This window comes from Trachypithecus francoisi, unplaced genomic scaffold (genome assembly GCF_009764315.1).
Source record: "Trachypithecus francoisi isolate TF-2019V2 unplaced genomic scaffold, Tfra_2.0 Lachesis_group1, whole genome shotgun sequence".
Taxonomy (NCBI): Eukaryota; Metazoa; Chordata; class Mammalia; order Primates; family Cercopithecidae; genus Trachypithecus; species Trachypithecus francoisi.
In genome coordinates, this window is record NW_022681454.1 from 79,279,880 (window position 1) to 79,302,078 (window position 22,199).

The 22,199-nt window shown below is 35.5% G+C and overlaps 1 protein-coding gene across 1 annotated transcript in view; it reads left to right on the forward strand.

Annotated features, from left to right (window-relative positions):
• CHIC2 (cysteine rich hydrophobic domain 2) overlaps positions 1–6,234 on the forward strand; it is a 55,364-nt gene extending 49,130 nt beyond the window's left edge. The window contains exons 4-6 of the mRNA XM_033214690.1: positions 872–928; positions 1,095–1,154; positions 4,806–6,234. Of these exons, the coding sequence (XP_033070581.1) occupies positions 872–928; positions 1,095–1,154; positions 4,806–4,856 (168 nt within the window). The 3' untranslated portion in view covers positions 4,857–6,234. The remainder of the gene's footprint in view (positions 1–871; positions 929–1,094; positions 1,155–4,805) is intronic.
• Positions 6,235–22,199: the final 15,965 nt, after the last annotated feature.

Genomic DNA, 22,199 nt, shown 5'->3' on the forward strand with positions numbered 1-22,199 from the left:
GTACTTCCTTATACCACATTAATAGTGGTAAGATGTTTTTTTCTTTCCTTTGCAAGAAAAGTGCAGCTGAACCAAGTTGCAGTTGATCCTGGTGGCAACACTGTCATTTTTGCACCTGCAGCTGTGTCAGTCTCATCCTAACACCTGGCACCATGAATTATCTTCTTTTATCCATACTCTCAAGTAGGAAACATTTCTTGCAGCATAGCGTATCTTGCATCAGTCAACTGAAGTAAATTCTCAGTTGATTCCTGAAACAGTAATATTGAATTAAGAGTTTGATTTTACTATCAGATGGCACTTTTATGTTGGTTTAAATAAAATTTTGACTCTTCAAAAAAAATCTGTTGGTTAGAATAATCAGTAAGCTGTCTTTTAAATATGGGCATTATTTTAAGCATGATGTGAAAATTAGTTTGATTTTATAACTCATTGATTTAATATTAACTTCCAATTTTTTGTTTTGGAACTTACTGAAAGGCCATTTGCATTTTGTTAACTAATATTTACTTTGGTTGTAAAATTTGTATTAAGGAACTTCTGTTACTATTTAAGTATTGGAAACATATTTTTGAAAAAAGTGGGGATTTAGTTTTATTTGGCAGATGACGTTAGCTTTTAAACCTTGATAGTTTTAAATCAGAGGCTAGTAAAAAAAGATTCATATGATAGAAATAAAGCCATATCTTTTTAAAGAAAGAGAACTCTTTGTGTTCAGGTTACCATTTAGTGCTTAGAAAATGGATAGTGATGCACACCGCAGTATACTCAGTCACTGTCTTATACCTCTTCCCTTTTCACAGAAAAAGCAGCTGCAAAACAGTTTTCTAAAACCAGTCAAGAGTAAACTTTTTTCTCATTTGTCTTCCAGACACGAAGATCGATTGAGAAGTTATTAGAATGGGAAAACAATAGGTTATACCACAAGGTGAGTACCACAGGGAGCAGCTTCGTACTGTTGGGGTCTGAATTGCACAGTATGGAAACAGATGCTTTTGTTGAACTAAAAATATGAAAGGTGGACAAATGGGTTAGTCTGTGTGCTGCAATAAAATAGAGCTCATTTTTCTTCTTTTACTCTCCTACTTGTCTAGCTGTGCTTGCATTGGAGACTGAGCAAAAGGAAATGTGAAACGAATAACATGATGGAATATGTAAGTTAAAGGGCTGTTTTGTGAGTTTCTCTATTAAATGATCATTTATTTTGCTTCTGATCTTATTCTTTCCATGATTATTAATCAGCAAAGGTGTCAGGAGCTTAATCTCCTGAGTGCAAGGATTTTCTACGGTTCACAGATGCATGGTTTCATGCGCAAGACTGATTTATAAAGTTATGAATGACTTGAAAACAAGGCTTCGCTGTGTTCTGAAAAATAATAAATTAATTGCCAAGATAAAATAGCCTGAACATGTGTTGATGGAGTGTGAAATTTTAGATGCTGTATAAAGAATAACCACAACTTTGGTTACGCAGCAAGTCAGATATAGCTTTTTTATATAATGCTAATCAAGTTTCCAAGTATGGAAGAAAACCTTTCAGCCAAGCCATTGGAGCTTAAGAAACCTTTAGCCTTTATAGATTTTAACTGCCCGTACCTCAGTGCCCTTTAAAGAATCTGTTTTAAAGTGTTATTAGAATATCGCTTTGTAAAAATTAAAAGTAAGCAGGAAATGAGATGTTGATCATATTGTGTTTACTTGTTAAAAAATATCTAATTTGGCATATATATACAATGAATTTTGTACTTACTCAGCGTGGGATTTAATTTACCGACTCCATGATTTACTTGAGCAGTTTTTCTCCTTTTGAAAATTTCAGAATATTCTAGAAAATGAAGAATTTTAATTCTCTTTTGAGCTTGGGTATTTTATTTTAAATATGGCCAGGTTGTTTCTTTAGAAGAAAAAGATCTAAGGAAAAATTAATTGTTGAAAGTAAAACTCAGAGCCTTTGTGAAGTATCTGTTATAACATTTCTGAGGAATTCTGTCTATTCTTGAAAACAATATAGCCATCATAGATGTGTGTGTGTGTATGTGTAAAATATTGATTAAAAGTGTTTCGTTGTAAATTATCATAAAAGCATTTTTCTCTGTTAGCATTTTCCTGTTCTTTAATTATCACACTGTCAAATCCCATTTCTATCCTTGAACATAAAAAATATTTTTAAAATGTCTTATACAAGCTTTATTCAAATAATGTAGATTTTATCTTTATTATATCAACATGTTAATTTATGATGATGAGAAAGACACCTGATACTTCTTTATAATCATAACACATTCGAGTAACCCATTTTGAGGTGAGAATACTAGTCTTGTATTTTCATCTTAGATAGTAAGAGGGTTTATGTATATATTTTGGGGAGAAGGATGGATAAGAGCTGTAAAGAATTTAGTGAAAAAAAAATTACTATGTTTGTAACACAAACACTAAGCTTAAAACTAAGGTATTAATTTTTTGTGCATTTCTAAATTTACTTTGGAAAGGAAAACATAAAAGTTATCCCAATGCTATGATTTCCAGATAGAACTGTATGACTATAATTTATTCATAAAGTAATTTAAACTTCCAAAACATTCTGAACTATATGCTTTGTTTGTAAAATAAGTTTCCTTGAATTTTTAGATAATTAAGCACTTCTACTAAAGCCATTATATTATTTTCACTCCATCATAGAAAATAATCCAGAAGAGTAGTAAAGATAAAATAAATATTTAAATTGCTAGGAAAAAGCTGGGTGTAGTGGGCATGCCAGTAGTCTAGCTGGGGAGGCTGAGGCAGCAGGATCACTTGAGTGCAGGAGTACAAAGACAGTCTGGGTAACATAGCAATACCCGCCTCTCTTTAAAAAAAAAAAAAAAAAATTTTATATATATATATATATGCATGCTGGGGAAAAATGTGTTTTGCTAGATTTTCTTAGAGTATATATATATTTGTGGTAGTTGAAAGTGAGAATAATGTAGCTTAAAAAATTCATAAAAATGAATTTTAAAAGTTAAACTAGCAAATAAAATTCATTTTATCTAATGAATTTGGGCCTTTTTAACCATTTGTCCCTCTTTCCTTCAACTTTTCTTTAACTTAAAGAAATTTCATTTTGTTAAAAGAAAATAATTATCCTTGATTAAATTTGAACATTGGAAATACTAAAATATATATCACCTTGGTGCTAACTTTTCTTTGTTCAGATATGGTAGAGACAGATGATTTAGAATAAATGAGACAAGTGGCTTCTGAAGGAAAAATTTGTAGGATGTATTATTTAAAAACTAATAGTTCAAATGTAGGCAAAGATAGTCTTTATTTTACGTTATGTATTAATAGTATATATTGTAAAGTGTGGGGATGCCCACAACTGGGGACTAAAATTATAAAGACTGATTGAGGACATATTTGAAATACAAAAGAATTTGTTTAATGTTGACTCTTAAGTAATTTAAACATTTAATTGTCAAATTTTAAAGCTGCAAAGAATCTTGTCATCTAGTTCGATGCCTTTGTTTTATAGATAAGAAACCTAAGAAACAGGGAAATCTAGCCCAAATGAAGAAGCTAGTTGGGAGAAAATATTTTAACAGGGAGCTAGTGAACACTTTGTAGGCAAATCACAGGTCAGGAGAGTGGCAAATGTGACAGCTAAGGCTTAGTGCAGGATACCTAGAGTAAGACAGGAATATTTTTGAGCCAGGTATAGAAGTGTGTCTTCTTTATTGAGGCAGATGAAAACCTAGGAGAACTGAAGAGTGAAAATGAAGATTCCTGGCCCAGACAGCTAATTTGTAGAAGTATTGAAATCTGGAGGTTATATCAAGCAAGACACAGTTTCTGAAAAAAAAGATGAGTCACTAGACTTAGAAACTTTTAAAATCAAATAATTTTTAAATCACCATCTATTTCATGCAAAAGAGTTGATTGTAATTTAAGAAAATTTAAATTTGGAAAAATTAGCTCTGGTCACCTTGTGTAACTCTGTGTTACCATATTTTGTTTTCATTGGTTTTCCTTTCGTTTCCTATTAAAAGGCCTTTTGGAACAAATTTTAGCCTGTAATTTTGCTAACCTAAGAAGAAATGGACTTTTTAAAAAATTAAGAGATAAAGGACCTTTTATTTAAAGATTACATATTCTGGTAGAGTAAAATGAGAGCAACTCTAGAACTTAGAGAAGACTCATGTAATTGGGTTGATTAAAAAGGAGAAAGTCTGAAGAAAAATGTTGGGTGAGCTGCAGTCACGTAGGGTGGTAGAAAGGGCAAGTCTTTGGAGTTAAAGACAGTCTTTTATTCAAACAGTGACTCCACAATCAATTATGATACAACTTCTCTGGATCATCAGTTTCCTCATCTGTAAAATAGGGATTATAATACTTGCCTCATAGAAAAGTTGTTGGGTTTAAAGAGACCCAATGTAGTATGGAACACCTGGTATACAGTTAGTTCTAAATGCATACTAGCCCCTTTTCTCATGAGTGCAGGGGAGTGTGCATGTATGCATGTTTGCTCCTCCAGTGTGTCGGGGCACTATCTATATCACCCTTCTCAGACTTTGGTGATTTTACTTGCTTATTTGTCTTCCTTTTCATAGAGCCGAGGTATTTCATGTATTTGGTAAAGGTCCAGAAATAGAAGAATTCTCAGTGATGGAACTCTGCATTATCAGATAAAGATCTGTTTTAGTAATGCAAAGTTGCAGTTTTAAAATGTGAATGGATTTTCAAAAACATTGCGATAGCATATAATTGAAGTTTTAAGAAAAAATTTTGTTTAAATCTTTTAAAAACTTTTTCTTCTCCTTTTACAGGTCATCCTCATAGAATTTTTACCAAAGACACCGATTTTTCGACCAGATTAGCATTTACTTTATTTATAGAGACTTTCCAAGTATGTTGTCTTTCCAATGGTGCCTTGCTTGGTGCTCTCCTGGTGGTGACATAACATTGGTTCTACAGAATCGTGTGGTGTTTTGTTTGTTTGTTTGTTTGTTTTTAAATAACCGCATGTTCTAAGTGTGCATTTTTGTCAATCTTTGCAACAGTTACTTCATATAGATGTTTAATACTTAAGTTATTGTGCTCTTTTCTGTTATGTATTCTGATTTTCAAGGATTACTTTTTTGTATTATCAAAAAAATACATTTGAACTTAGCATAAAAAGTGGCCAGCCTTTTTTATTTTGTCACCAAGGTACACATAATCCTTTATTTATAAATTCCTTAACAGAGAAAAACACCTTTGTAAGGCTCAAATTATCTATTCCATTAAGCACACTTTTTGTATCATTTTTTCTTTCTTTTAAAATTTGATATTGTCATTATTTTAAAATAGTAAGTTTTCTTTAATAGCCTTTTGGAACCTAACATATCCTTTCTCATACAATTTCTAATGCTCTGTTTATGGCAGATAATCTGTAACATTATGAAGACCTATCAAAAAGTTTTAAGAGTATTTCTGTCTTCAAAGGTAGTAAGACAGGATTAAATTTTTATTAGAATAGACAAATCAGTGAATGGTATGCATGTATCTAGTGGTTACTAGAACTCAGGATTGCAGAATATAGTAGCATCACAATCTGTGTATATTTTTGATCAAGATGATAATAATGGCCTTACTTGGGTTATTTTTATTGTTTATCAAATCTTATTTACAAAAGAGTGGAAGTATTCCTTTACACAATTTCTAAGGAAAATATTTCTTCCAGTCTATCACAATTATAGAATGGATATATGTTTCTGAAAAGTTTTTGAAAGAAAGTAAAAGTTCTAAAACTAAAAGTAAGCTGGTATTTAATATCCCATTGATATTTAGAACCGATTATTAATAAGAAACGGAGAATGCATTTAGTACTGTTTTTATCCACTGGTTCACTTTCAGTACGGTTATGTATACTTGTTTTGATTGAGAGTGTGACACATATGTTAAATCAGATTAGCTTGTTTCTTTTAAATATACATATACATACATACATATTTTTTTTCTCCTTTTTGTTGTGCATATCTCTATGCATTTTTAAACTTTTAGATTTGTGAATGACCTATGTATAAATTTTTGTTTTTATGAACCAGAAATTATACAAGTTTTAATGTGTGTCAAGAACTTGTTCCATACAACTGTGGTATCGAGCAATAATGTCAATAACTTTTGGAATTATATAAACTATGCTTAATAATTTGTATTGAGAATTGGTACCACTATACAATACTTTTTTCCTTGTATTAAATCTTTTAAATACCAGTTTCATTAATTTATATACCTGTATTTTTAAAAGTATTTCTTTGTACTTCTTCAAAGTACTGTAATCCTATATAAATTTGAATAGTCAAATACCAGTATCTCATGTCCTATATCCTGTCTTGGATATTAGGAGCTATCTTAAAAACTAGGATTAAAATTTTTTTTTTTTTTTGGTTTGAGAATTATATGTTTTCCTTGCCCCCCAAGTAACAACTTGAATTTGTAGAACACTTTTCCTGTGAAGAGCTCAAAGTACAAAGAATTCAAATACTTCTTATTTTATTTAACTTGTATCTAGGGTGTGTCCTACCACCTTAAAGTAGTGCAATTAAAAATAATGCCATATAGAAACTTCAGTATTCCTCTGTGGTTTCAGTGTGAAAAATAATTGTATCTTCATACAATGCTAAATCTGCCTCAGGATTCAGAAAGATCAGAAAATATAATGACTGTGTAAACTATGCAGCACAGTGTTCCGTGTATAAAATTGTATAAATCCATAGAGCACCATATTGATCAGCTTTATAAGAAGAACTTATCTATTTACATAATTTATTCTCCTATTATTAGTCTACTGTGGATAATAATTTTAAAATTACTACATTCCCTTAAGGATATTTTAACTGTAAGATAATTTTCATAGTCGATGATACTAAGTATAGAATTTTTAAAAGCTTTTCTGATTTTATTCAGCCATGTGCCATTTACTTAAAGATTCCCTAGAAACGTACATTTCCAATGTATATATAGAAAAGAACTGTGAATACTTAATATGTGGTATTATCATAAGCCAGTTATGCCTTGGGCGTTTAGATTTTCATGCTTGGATTTTCATTAGTAGCCTATAGTATAACTCTATCCTTTCTTGAATCATGAATTTAAGTGCCCACATTACTGGATATTAGAGATGCCCATGTTAAGTAAACATCAGTCTAAGGGAATATTTAAAGTGATAATTTTTCTTCAGCTTCTGTTTTCTGACTTAAAGTTTGTGGGACATGAACCATAGAGCTTTTTAAACTGGCCAAGAAAAAATATTGGCAGAAACTTTGGTATATGGATTCTACATAGGTTAAGTAAATAACTTATGGTCTTTTTAAAATACATTAATGGCATTTTACAATCAGTCACCATTTCTGTATAGAAACATTCTTTTCTCAAAAAATGTACGTTATATTTTAATATTTAATATTAATATATAACTCTGGCTATCTGGGTTAAAATGATACTCCAAAGCCTAATGACTATAGTAAAACTGATGTGTGATACATTTAGCTTCTAAGGTAGATGTTGGCCCTTCCTTACATGGAGATCACCTTACCTATCTAAAATGATCATCACTCTTTAATGACTAGGTTTCATTTATTTAAAATATAAACATGTAATTTTGCCCTAAAATCAACAAAATAAATTCAACAAAGTCTTGAATAATAGTAAACAATGATTTTCTTTTCTTATTAGAAAAGCTAGTTTTGTGATTGAATAATTTTAAATCAGGAAGAATCCAGCTTTCCCCAAGGTTATTTATATATTAGTGTTATTTTTTCGGTGTTAGTAGCTTCTGGTTGTTTTTTTTATGTTAATAGACCCAGGCCAACCATAAAAATCTTTGACAATATTCTGCCCTATCTTTGGATGTAAAAGGACATTAAATAGTAATACATACAGTTGAACCCACAGTTGCATGAGTTCAAACTACTAGTTTTGTATAACACTGTGTACATAGTCAGACAATTTCAACTTTTGTGGTATTTAGCTTCACAATTATAACCTTTAACTGCATGCGGATATTTCACTGTAAATATTTGCTTTGACTTGCTGTTGATCAGTAGTACTAAAAACTACAGTGTGTTAAAAACTGCCTTGGACTGAACTCCAGCATCTAGTCCTCACCCTCTTTTCTTTTATCCTTTTGGACACCATGGATCCTTTTGCTGTCCTCCTGATGTCCAGAGTCTTTACCTAGGCCTGAACATAGTTCAGAATTGCATTTTTATCTTTCTTCCTCAAAGCTCCCAGTAAGAACAGTAATTCTTTTTTTTTTTTTTTTTTTTTTTTTTTTGGGACAGTCTCACTCTGTCGTCCAGGCTGGAGTGCAGTGGCACCATCTTAGCTCACTGCAACCTCCACCTCCTGGGTTCAAGCAATTCCCCTGCCTTAGCCTCCCGAGTAGCTGGGATTACAGATGCCTGCCACCATGCCCAGCTAATTTTTTGTATTTTAGTAGAGATGGGGTTTCACCGTGTTCCCCAGGCTGGTCTCAAACTCCTGCGCTCAAGCAGCCTGCCCATCTTGGCCTCCCAAAATAAGAACAGCAATTCTTTTGCATTCTTAGGTAGGTGTTTAAAAGACCAATTAAAGTAAGTCGCATTAAGTGATGAATGGCTGACATCCTCAGTTCTGCTAAGGTAGTACTTACATTTTAAAAATGCGTTTTAAAAAGAGATTTCTTAATTGATGCAGTGGTGCAATTGATGTTTCCTTTTGAAAAGACCCTAATGGTCCACACTTTCTAGGGAGGGAACAAGGATGGTTGGACATGGGGTTGCTTCTCAAACCTCTGTTTTTGAAAGAAGGTGATTAATAATTAGTTTTGGGGAGGAAGGAATAGGCTAATTTTAAACCAAACTATTATCCCATAGCCGTTTGTGTATAAATATTTAACCCTTTCTTAAATAAAGTAACTCTTAATTTTTCCTTGATATCATATTTAACTTTGTGTTGTTTTAGGAATATATCTTAAGTTGAGATTTGAAGAATGTCTTTAAATCTTGAGTTATCTTGTTCTGCACTTCTATGGAGAGCTTTAGATAATAATTAAAAGAAGCCTAAATATTATTGATATTATTAATCGTAATTCTATCTGTTTCTGTAATATGGAGCATTATCTCCCCCACCCCAGTGGCATATTGAACTAACAGAAGTTGTTTATAATCTTAATAGGTAATTCAGGATGTTGATCCTGATTTGGAATTCATTTCTGATATTCTACAAGACCATCCAACTACTTGGCCTTTTTGCTTTCATTTTCATTTTCCAAGCAGGAAGATACTATGACTACCTCGTGGTGTTATCTTGTGAAGCAATATTTTTCAATAGTTTATATCCCTGTTATTAAGTCCTATATAAAAGTAAGTAGTTAGATGTTTAATAATAATGATTGAATAGGTTTTTCAACTTATTTACAAAGTCAGCACCAACTTGAATTACTGTCAGGTTTTGCATTTAAAATGGAAGAGACTGGGTATTCCCTGTATGTACCTAAAATGCTTTGCATGTTTAAAAGTCAGGGAAACATTAAATATAGTACTTTGAAAAAAGTTTCTAATAAGATTTTTAAAAATGTAGTTATGTCTGAGATACTTAAAGAAAATCCTGCCTTTTTTAATGTCCCCTCTATTTCATAAACATGGCGCTCTGATATTGAGTTGATTACTTTCTTCTCTTTGTGAAAACCAGTATATTGCTTTCCTAGCTCTTTATCTTAGAAAGTATTTTGATGAACTGACCATACCAGGCATCCTTAATTTTGGCAATAAGGTGTATATTGCTTTGTTGTTTTTTACTTAAAGAAACATAGTGTCAAGCAGCCTTCAAGAGACATAAGTGATGGGTGGGTGTTTTGTCTGCTTTATTGAGACATAACGTACCCTCAGACTGCAGTTTCTATTCTATTGTGTCTTCTGCTGGTTCTTAATTTAGTATATAACTGGTTCCATTTCTTTTTTTTTTTTTTTTTGGCATAAATTCTATATAGGTTTAAAATGTTCTAGAAGGAAAGAGTATTTCCTCAAGAAACCTTTTGCTCTAAATTAAAGAACTCTTCCTTTAGTAACAGCTATTTAATTAGGTAATTACAACAATCTCATTACGTGGCCATCAAGTCTTTATAAATAGGAGCTTGTTTTAACTCAAGTATCAAAGCACTTTTAAATTCTGTATTTCTTTTTATGTTTGTTGAGGTTACTAGCATTGTGCCCTCTCAGAAGAGTTAAGTATTGTGAAACTTAGCAGTTGTGGCAGTAGAAGCAAGGCAAACATGATTGGAAGGCAAGATGCTGAAATCTACTGGCTGAGAGAAATAACTGCATTATTATCCTACTCTTTGGTTTACAACAGTGAACGTTATACAGTGGTCAGGAATTGCACACAGCTTTTTGCTTTCTTTATACGGTCTTTATATATTAAAATGGAAATTGTTTTTAAAGAAAAAGAAAAAATACTATTCTAGATAGAATTTTCCTTTATCATCATGTCCTTTGAGAAGATAATGGGAGGCTACCTTGAAACAAATACACTTAGATTTATCTTTTATAATATAAATGTGACCATTAAAAAAAATAAAATAAAGGGTTGCAGGAATTTGTTCCTATATCCTTAAATGAACATGGAATAGTTTTCGTATAAGATAATCAGAAATTTCTGATGATGAGCAGTTATGCAGAACTAAGAGCAGGGTCCCTGAAAATATGCTTTCAGATAATTATACAGCATTCAGATAAGTCTAATAGCATTAGAAAATGAAGATAACTGGTAAAATATAAAGTTGAATGTGAAAGGTAAGTATTACGTTTTTGCTTTCATTATTAAGATATTAATCCCACTGCCAAATAAGCATGGTTTTTCTTTTTTTGAGACAGAGTCTCACTCTGTCACCCAGGCTGGAATGCAGTGGCATGATTTTGGCTCACTGCAGCCTCTGCCTCCCAGGTTCAAGCAATTCTGCCTCAGCCTCCCAAGTGTTTGGGATTACAGGCATGAGCCATCACGCCCAGCTAATTTTTGCATTTTCAATAGAGACAGCGTTTGGTCATGTTGGCCAGGCTGGTCTCAAACTCCTGACCTCAGATGATCCCGCCCACCTCAGCCTCCCAAACTGCTGGGATTACAGGTGTGAGCCATCACGTCCTGCCTATTTTTCTTAAAATGAGATTGTTTTGTTAGATAAAAACTTGTTGGCCTTCATAATTATGAAGAAATGCATAATGGGTTATATTTAAGATGACTCAGTTTTTGGTCCTGTGTTGGTTGTAGTATATTTAGGCTTGTAAAATTAACTCTTCATTGATTGTATTGATCTTTTTTTAGTAAACAAATGGAGACTAATTTCAGTTAGGGATTTTTTTTTTCCCACGTTTGGCTTGCTTTGGCTAGTTTTGTTGCTTTTAAGTGAGTCTACTGCAACATGTCATTTCAACACACAATTCCATATTCAAAAATAAAATGTGGGCTAATTCACATCATTTTGTCTTTAAAGAATATATTATATTAAATAAGATCTTAAGCTGGTGTAGTTGGAATTGGAAAAGGGAATCTGGAACTTAGATCAAATTAAAGGAAACTAATAATGTCTGTTAAAATGACCATATGAATGAATGAGTACATGCACACACACCTGTTTCTGTAGATATGACCTGTACAATGTGTGGGGAAAAGCTAAATTGATGTCATTATGAATATCAGTTTAGAAACTGTGTACAGTGAATTTAAAGTTTTATGTGTTCATGAACTTGAATCATAGTTGGAAAAAAGAATAGGGCAAAAATGTAGCTTATATAATATTACCTTTTTTTCCCCACAGTGGTGTTTTAGTTATCTCTTAAGTTTAAAATTAATGCAGCTTGTAAATAGGATTCTCAATTATCTTGTTTCAGTTTTTAAGCTTTCAGTGGGAGGCGGAAATAATTCCAGTTGCCGCTTCCGTAAATAGACGTTCAGCACTATTTAAAATAGCTTATCTGTGGCATTGTATCAAGTGACTATTTGCAATACAAATTTTTCATTTTACTCAATTGACCCAGATTCCAGTATAAACCTTTACTAACATAGATCCGTATATGGAAATACACACATACACACACACAATCAAAGATGAAGTAACTGTGACTCAGTACACTAAGACATCTCTTTGCAGTAGACAGTAAAGATAACTCCATCACCTGGATTGTTTTAGTTAAAACAGAATGACAGTTGATTCTACATGAAACATAAAAAACTAAAGGGAAATTTTGTTTGTGAATTATTTTTGTTTCCTTGAGTCATACTATAGTTTTTAAAGAAAACTTATTTTCTGAATTTTTATTCTTTTATTCACATTTTTCATCCTGACCAGAAAAAACGTGAGCATTCTCAGAAGTGAATTGTTTCTTTTTTCACAAATAGAGATCGATGCAAAAATGCCATTACTGCTTGCGCTAGTTACTATCTTAGAATCCATCGCAGAAAGCCTAAAAGCCCAACCTTTTGTACCTACAGTCTTAGATATTGTTAGATAGCCATTCAATTTTCTTTTCATTGTGTATGAGATGAATATTTCTTGAGACTTTTTTGTTTGCTCTACTAAAGAAATCAACCAAGGGAAAAAAAATCCAAAAAACAAAACAAACAAAAAACACCCTGTAACTCATGTGAAGCATGCAGGGTGTTGTAATTTCAGTTTGCAAAGCGGTGTGATACAATGTTGCTGAGCCAAAAGCACACGATAGATTTAATGTAGCCAATTGTGTACTTTTGAAAAAAAGAGTAACTGTTCCCTGTGAGTTAATTTTGGATTTTTTCAAAATCTCTCTTTTAGGTTTTGTGCTGGATTCTTCCAGACAAATGCGTATTCCATGTGGGCCACTGTTCTGCTAAATGCTCTCAGTTCTCCTTTTGCAATCAAGATTATGTTGCTAAGGAGATTTTGCTTTTATTGCTGCCATTGATTTGTGTTAATACGTTTTGAATACCTCTCGGTATTCTTTCGTAGACAAGGCCAAAAGAAAAACTTCCCCGAGTTTCCCAATTTACATTACAAATGGAGCGGTGGTGTAATGAAGCCGATATAAAGTGGGCAGTTGAAAGGAAACTAAAGAAGGGCACTCAAGTGAGAAATGAAGAAATGTGCCGAGTGTAGTCTGTGGGCTGCCCTTGGTCCAGCTGCAGGAACTGGCTCTGGCCAGAGATAGAGTGAGTGAGCACCTCCCTCTGCAAAGACCACCCACTTTTGGAGTGTAGACTGGCACACCAAAGATTACCTCATTGATTAATATAGGGCTTAAAAGTGAAAAATTTCTGAGGTGGCAAAATCACTTCTAAATCTCTTATTTGAGTCCTTCCTAGAGCATGACTGAGGCCACACTTCCCATGCCTTATGACCTGAGGTTGTCTTGTAAAGGATAACCTATGGATGGACCAGTTCTTTTGGTTCTGAGGACTAGTGTGTTCAAATGTTGGAATGTATTCCTAGGTGAGGAGGATATTAACTAGATTAAATTGGTTTTAGTTGTATGCTTCTTACTTTGTATCACATTTTAGACTCCAAAAACTTTCCCTACCAGAAAAACCCTCAAGTATTCCATCTGTGAGTGGAAAGAGACCAACTAGATGTGTCTTTAACCAATGAAGTGGTTTGCTCTGGTTGCAGTGCATGAAGGTGCTAAAGAATACCATGGTGGCAGTCATACCCTTCAGTGGCTCACATTGTTCAAACAGCATGATATTAACTTTTTTTTTAAAATCAGAGCACAAATGCTTCATGCATATAACTTCAAGAGTTTTAGATATTTTAAATTAGAAATGCCAAAAATAGGAAAAGCATGAAGAAAAATTTCTGTAGAAGTTAGGAAATTAAAAATCGATCATAAGGGAAGCATCTCAGGTTTTTATTGCAGTATTTGGAGATGAAAAATGACTTCCTATTTACACAATTTGTTAGTTATTTCAGCAAAATAGAAACCTGTCAGTCTAATGTTGGATGATCTGATAGTCTCTGCAAGAAATAATTGCAGAGACTTTCCGCAATCACTGGGAAATATGAAATCTATAAAAACGTCTGAAAAAGGGCGAGACTGGGCCACTGCCTAGGGGGATAGCTCTGTTCTTTCTGTGGAACAGGAAAAAAAAAAAAAAAAAAAACCTCTGAAAAGGAAATTCTTAATTCCTGTGTTTACAGTGTCTTTTTCAGTAGATTTTTCCTGTAAAAGGTGCTTTCAATTACTTTGCTTTAATGGATAAAATATCAATTTCCAGGCCAAATGTGGTAACTGTTTTTGGTCTTATATCTTGATTTACGTATACTTACCAGGTTTTCTCTCCCTGTAATATTTTTAAAGCTTTTAAAATTAACTTCAGCTTAAAGACAAAAGTTGGAAAATATAAGTATGAATTTCTGTTTCAGCCTTGTAGTTCTGACTGTATTTGTCAATGGTTTCTATATTAATGATGCCATTGTTCCATTGTGTAATCCTAAAGTTAAGAATTCTAAGAATGAGAAAAACAGCTATGAATTATAAGTGAAAGATAGTGAGAAAAAACACACATATTTCTGTACTAAATATTGAGAGCTTTGTATTTTTTCAAGTTGGAATTAATATATTGAGAACTGACTTTAAATTTTAAAACTCTTATGCTGAGAAAGCCTGACAGGTAGGTAAACCAGTTTGTGTACGTAAAATGTTAGCAATATATTATTCTGCACATCAAGCATGTTACAAAAACTCTCACTAAATTATTCTCTGAAGATATATAAATTTTACTAGAGGTATTCTAGATTTATTAGTTCTGCAAAGCCAGCTTTTTATAGTCTTCTGTTTGTAACATATCTGCTGGGTGGTAATTTCTGCCATGACCAGTGTTTCTTCTATATATATGTTTTAGAGCAAAGATGAACTAGGTCATCTATAAACAAATGCATTACATTTTTTAAAATCTGTCTATCAAAACTGTCAACAGGTGTGTCAAGAAAGAGAGCTCTGAAGAAAGAGTGGGAGAGGAGGAGGGAGAGGCATTTTTTGATTGTTTCCCAAATTCTGTTAGCATTGGGTCTTGCTTCTAAGCTATAGGCCACATCCATTTAAAAGAAGGTAGAGTCTCAGAGCTGGAAGAAACCTCAGCGGTATCTAGTGGGGATATGCACTAAAATAAGCTGGGAAGTTTTTTGTTTATTTTATTTATTTATTTGAGTCTTGCTCTGTCGCCCAGGTTATAGTGCAGTGGTGTGATCAAGACTCACTGCAGCCTCCATATCCCAGTCTCAAGCAATTGTCCCACCTCAGCCTCCCCCATAGCTGGGACTACAGATGAGCACACCATGCCTAGCTAATTTTTAAAGATTTTTTTAAGAGAGTCTCACTATGTTGCCCAGGCTGGTCTTGAACTCCTGGGCTTAAGCGAACCTCCTGCCTTGGCCTCTCAAAGTGTTTGGATTACCTGCATGAGTCCTTTGCTTGCCCTTTAAACAAATTGTAACATACGATTCAAGTATCTAGGTTTTACCAGGGTGAGCTCCTTTGCTTTATCTTCCTCTTCAATTAAAACCATTCTCCAGTTGATTTTGAATGTTTTAATGAATGTCATTTTGATCTTGATACAAATGCATTCCAAAACTATAATTTTGATGAGTAAATTAGAACTTTCATATGGATTTAATAAAAAGTAGGGGTTTTTTGTTTTTGAGATGATGTCTCAGTTTGTCACCCAGGCTGGAGTGAAGTGGCGCAATCTTGACTCACCACAACCTCTGCCTCCTGGCTTCAAGCAATTCTCCTGCCTCAGCCTCCCGAGTAACTGGGATTACAGGCGCCTGCCACCATGCCTGGTTAATTTTTGTATTTTTAGTAGAGATGGGGTTTCACCATGTTGCCCAGGCTGTTCTCGAACTCCTGACCTCAGGTGATCCACCCGCCTCAGCCTCCCAAAGTGCTGAGATCACAGGCATGAGCCACTATGCCCAGCCTGGTAATTTGGTTTTTAAAATACACTTGGCACTACCCTCCACATTAGAATTGGGAAGAAGGAAAGGAGACCATGTATATTTTGAATATTTTTATCAATTATAAGACATCTTTCAGCTGGGAGTGGTGGCTCACACCTGTAATTCCAGCACTTTGGGAGGCTGAGGTGGCAGGATTGCTTGAGCCCAGGAGTTCAAGACCAGCCTGGGCAACATAGCAAGAACCTGTCTCTATTCTTGTTTTAAAAATTTTTTTAAAAAAAGCTATCTTCCCTTCCCTCTCTAACCTAATTGTATAATGCCAATAAGGCTTACGAAGTTTATCACTTATCTTAGATCGCAGGTTGTTAGTGATTTTTAAAAATCCTAAAAGTGACCATTTAGAATCCTTGTAAGAAAGCATGACCACAACCGGTTCTCTGTAACTAAGAGAGCATTGCCTATGCTTGGGGCACTGAAAGGTAAATTGTTGGATTCCAGCCACTCAGAAATTGTTTATCTGTCTCTGTAAGTGGTTAAGTTTTAGTTCTATCTACTGCCCAATCTGAGAACTGTGACTTAGACATTTAATTATTTATTGCTTGTCCGTGTGAAAACATTTAGAATGGCTGGCAGCCTACCAGACCCGGAGTTAAACATTCTACAGCTTGACTAGACTGCCGGGTAGCCAACTTCACATCAGATTAAACACATTCTCTTCATGATGAATAGCTTGGAACCTAAAAACTTAACTTCATTACAAAAAGTGCTAGGCGTGGGTTTTCTGAATTAAAATTATTTTATGTTTTACTGCCACCATCCAATTGTGGTTGTCAAATGTATTTTCTTTGGTGCTGGTGGGAAGGAGGGGAAAGGGACAATGAGGGACTTTTGGGACTAATAAAATTTAAAAAAGGACTCCTACAAGGTTGGACACAATGCTGCCTAGGGATGAACATTGCATTTTCCAAGCAAACAAGTGAATAATGTGCTAACCATATCCTTTGTTGTTTATTTTTGATTTCTTTTTATTTTAAAACGTAAGCTGTGATGTGTAGTGACATTAATTTTAGTAAAACCTACTGTGTCCAGAATTGGTGGGTTCTTGGGCTCACTGACTTCAAGAATGAAGCCGCGGACCCTCCCGGTGAGTGTTACAGTTCTTAAAGATGGTGGTCCGGAGTTTGTTCCTTCAGATGTTCAGATGTGTCAGGAGTTTCTTCCTTCTGGTGGGTTCGTGGTCTCGCTGACTTCAGGAGTGAAGCTGCAGACCTTCACGGTGAGTGTTACAGCTCTTAAAGGCAGCACATCTGGAGTTGTTCATCCCTCCTGGTGGGTTCATGGTCTCATTGGCTTCAGGAGTGAAACTGCAGACCTTTGCAGTGAGTGTTACAGCTCATAAAGGCAGCGTGGACCCAGTGATCTGCAGCAAGATTTATTGTGAAGAGCAAAAGAACAAAGCTTCCATGGCCTGGAAGGGGACCCAAGAGGGCTGCTGCTGGCTTGGGCAGCCTGCTTTTATTTCCTTATCTGATCCCACCCACATCCTGCTGATTGGTCCATTTTACAGAGAGCTGATTGGTCCATTTTGACAGGGTGCTGATTGGTGCATTTATAATCCTTTAGCTAGACACTCCAAGTGTCCATAGATTAGCTAGACAGGGAGCACTGATTGCATTTACAAACCTTAAGCTAATTTACAAACCTTAAGCTAGGCACAGGTTGCTGATTGGTGCATTTACAATCCTTTAGCTAGACAAAAAAGCTCTCCAAGTCCCCACTAGATTAGCTAGACACAGAGCATTGGTGCATTTACAAATCTTGAGGTAGACACACAGTGCTGATTGGTGCATTTACAATCCTTTAGCTAGATACAAAAGTTCTGCAAGTCCCCACTAGATTAGCTAGACACAGAGCACCAATTGGTGCATTTACAAACGTTGTTCCTTTACAAACCTTGAGCTAGACACAGAGTGCCGATTGGTGCTTTTACAGTCCTTTAGCTAGACATAAAAGTTCTCCAAATCCCCAACGGACTCAGGAGCCCAGCTGGCTTCGCCTAGTGGATCCTGTGCTAGCCCACGGGCAGAGCTGTCTGCCAGTCCCCTGCAGTGTGCCCACACCCCTCAGCCCTTGGGTGGTAGATGGTACTGGGCGTCGGGGAGCAGGGGGCTGCCCCCGTCAGGGAGGCTAGGGCCATGTGGGCACCCACAGTGGAGGGGGAGGGGACTCAGGCATGGTGGGCTGCAGGTCCCAGCACTGCCTGGCAGGGAGGTGGCTGAGGCCCAGCAAGAATTCAGCATGGCACAGGTGGGCTGGCAGTGCTGGGGGATCCGGGCACCCTCTGTAGCTGCTGGCCCGGGTGCTAAATCCCTCACTGCCTGGGGCCTGCGGTGCTGGCAGGCACTCTTGAGTGTGGGGTCTACCAAGCCCGCGCCCACCCAGAATTCACGCAACCCCATTTCTCGCCCCTGCCTGTCCCTCCACACCTCCCCGCAAGCAGAGGGAGCCAGCTCCAGCCTCGGCCAGCCCAGAGAGGGGCTCCCACAGTGCAACAGCAGGCTGAAGGGCTCCTCAAGCACAGCCAGTGTGGACGCTGAGACTGAGGAGGTGCCAAGAACGAGCGAGGGCTGCTAGCATGTTAATAACTCTCACTACTTTACATTCTCTATAGATATATGCACATGAAGTCTACATAATGTTTTCTGTAATAATTGCTTTGGGATAATGAAGGGTACTTCAAGCACCATTCCTCAGCTGTGTAGTAAACCAGCTCTACAGAGACTTGCCTTTCTAGTTCTGCAGCTACATGGGTAGAAATTAATCTACCTGAAAATGAATTGGCAATGTAAAAATGTAATATTTTATGATTAATATTAGCTAGAAATCCCAGGCTGCTCTCAAACTCCTGGGCTCAAGGAATCCTCCCACCTTAGCCTGGGCAACATAGGGAGACCCCATTTCTATGAATAAAAATAACACGTAAAAAAACGGGGAATGATAGTGCACACCCGTGGTCCCAGCTGCCAGGGAGGTTGAGACTGCAGTGTGCCATGATCATGCCACTGTACTCCAGCCTGGGAGACAGTGAGACGCAGTCTCCCCACCAAAAAGAAAAAAAAAATTATTTAGAGTATTTTGGGTTGATGTATAAAATCATAACAGCTTAAAACAGAAGGAGTACAACAAAAAAGACCATTTTTGTTTTTAAATAGTTAAAAGTGTTGGCGAGATAGAGGAAGTCAATCATAGTCTTGTCTTGGAATAACAGATTTCAGAATTTGAGTTTTGTTTTTATGTTTGTTTTGACAAAATGGTTCTTTTGCTTTCTTCAACAAGAGGTTTAAGGCTTTGGACTTTTTGAAACTTTGATATAATTGTTAAAGTTTTTTAGACAAATCCTATAGAAATAAGAGAATGCTAACACAAACAAGATAGAACATACTATTACAGCAAATTTATTTACTCACAAAAATTGCCTTTCAAAGATAATCTTTTTCAAAAACCTACTGACATTTTAATGCCACTTTAAGTAAGTTTTCTTTGTCTCTAGTTTTAACAGTTTTAAAATACATGATTAATCCTTTTTCCTGAAACTAAAAGGAATCTGGACCAATTTTTTAAATCTGTGCTTAAAAGCCACTCTTTTAATATATTTTTCTTCATAGGACAGCCCATTATATTTAAATACATAAATTGTCTCAGTTATTTTACACTAGCTGTGTGACTTTATTTCTGTTATCCCCAGCAACTACACTTTTTAGCTTTAAAGAATATTTTTTATTGCTTTTGCATCAATTTCAAGTTTCAATATACAAAAGAGAGTACTAGCTAGTTTCTATTCTCTTCAGTCTGCTTTCCCACAGTAATCATTCTACTGTGAGGTGTTTTATTTTTGGTATTGGCATTTTGGTATTAGGATTCATTATTACTAGTTATCAAGGAGACTCATTATTACACTGTGTCCCCTAATCATGTATAACCAGTGGCCTGGCAAAGCAGATGAAGACTTTCTCAAAAAAAAAAAAAAAGAAAGAAATCATAGTTGACTTCAAGAGTTGACACTGCTATAACCTAAAGATCTATTGAACTTACATTGCTGGTTGAGAAGCACACACCCCAAAAATCCAGTTATCTTCTGATCCACAATAAATTTTTGGAAAATAATCTGAAAACCAATTGTCTGCCATTATGACTAATGCACAATTTATTAAACTTAGATTTTTTGAGTGCAGTAACGAAACTAGAAATGTGTTACTGTGTTACTCTGTTCTTGTACTGCTTTAAGAAGTACCTGAGACTGGGTAATTCATAAAGAAAAGAGGTTTAATTGACTCATAGTTCCACAGGCTGTACAGGAAGCATGACAGCTTCTGCTTGGCTTTTGGGAAGGCCGCAGGAAACTTATAATCATGCCAGAAGGTGAAGGGGAAGCAGGCACTTCCTACATGGCTAGAGCAGGAGGAAGAGATAATGAAGGGGGAGGTACTACACACTTTTATAAACAACCAGATCTTGTGAGAACTCACTATTACAAGAATAGCAAGGGAAAAATCTGCCCCCATGATGCATTCATCTCCTACAAAGCCCCTCTTCTAACATTGGGGATTACAGCTCAACATGAGATTTGTGGGGGAACACAGACCCAAACCATACCAATTACTAAAGAAATTGGAGACATTTGAATTTGGTGAAGAAATGGTTTAAGGTCTAAGCTTGGCCCAACCTCGGGCATCATGCTAAGTGCAAAGGATGGCAAAGAGAATAATGCCTTTTGGTTTCTGAAGAGTTGAGGCTGGAGTAATAAGCATGTAACATGGTATGAAAAGTGCTAATAATAAAGTAAGTGATAGGGTGGAACAACAAAGGAGCAATATGGGGTGGAAAGGTCATCAGTTGCATTGGTTGAAGCTTAACATATGCAAAGGCTGTGTTAAAAAAAGTACTGAGGGTTTCTGTATGATTGGAAAATATGGGGAGGTGGTCTGGTACAAAATACCTGTTTAATGAATTGTGCAGAAGCATCAAGAGATAAGGTCGGAAAAGGGAGAACGGACAAGTGTATCATGCTGACATTTTTTTAACTCTAGCCTGAAGCTATTGAAAGGTTTTGAGAATGTGAGTGGACCTGATCAAATCTGTCATTGATGAAACTCATTCTGACCCTGAAATAAGCCAGAATTAGCAAGCTCTGATGTTAATTTGTTTTAACCTGTAAAGCTAGCAAGTAAAAATTCCTTAAATAAAGAACTCACTGTTTAGCAATGAGACCAAAGAGTAGGTAAGATGGAAGGAATAGAGGTATAGAAAGACTGTTTTGCCCTTTGTTAAACTGAAAGAGTAGCCTACTAACAATTCTAAATAATTCTCTGGAACATTATCAGGGAATCCCATTGGGGTCAGACTGGAATCTAATTCTGGTTCTGCCCCTCTCCAGCTGTGTGACTTTGGAAATGTTACTTAACAGCTCTGTGCCTCCATTTCCTTATTTGTAAAATGGATTTGTTAATAGTACCTGTTTCAAGAAATACTTGTGAGGATTACACAATATAATGCATATATTCCACTGGTAATGCCACTCAACGCAGAGACCACTAGGAACACACAAGGAGTTGAACAAAGTTGGGTTTTTTGTTTGTTGAAGCTAGAGAATACATTGTAGGGAATTCTGAGTGCTGGAAAGGCGTTTTAGAATTTGGGCTTGTGTTTAGTGATTTGGGAAGGATTCAAGCAAGAGTTTGCACTGGATTTCGATTATCTCAGGAAGCGGGGTAATTTTATGATTGGTCTGAATAGATCTCATTTAGGAGGTGGGAGACGTGAAGCTAAGTTAAAGCTGTAATTTCTAAAGAAGCAGCAGTCACTCATATGAGATGCTAGAAGGGGATGTTTAGTATTTTGTGCTTTGCATTGTTACTTTGTTTTTATCTTATTACACAAGATATGAAGCGGTCTTTTCTGTTTCATCATGGTCACAGAGTAACCTTGACTGATGGTCTTCTGTGAGATAGTTTATGTTCAACAGGAGAACACCAAGGCCTAGCTGGTAATAACAAGCCAACTCCTGGATGCCAAGGGTTGCTTTTCTCTTTCTATCACTTAGCACAATGCCTGGCATAAAGTTAAAGCTTAAGAAATATATCCTAAGGAATAATTCTAAAGGAATTGAGCCCAACTCTCACATGCATTCTGACCCTAACATAAAGGCAAGTTTGGTCCATTTTTGAGATTAATATGACAGTGTTGTTTCAACTTTATTAGTCAGTACCTTCTT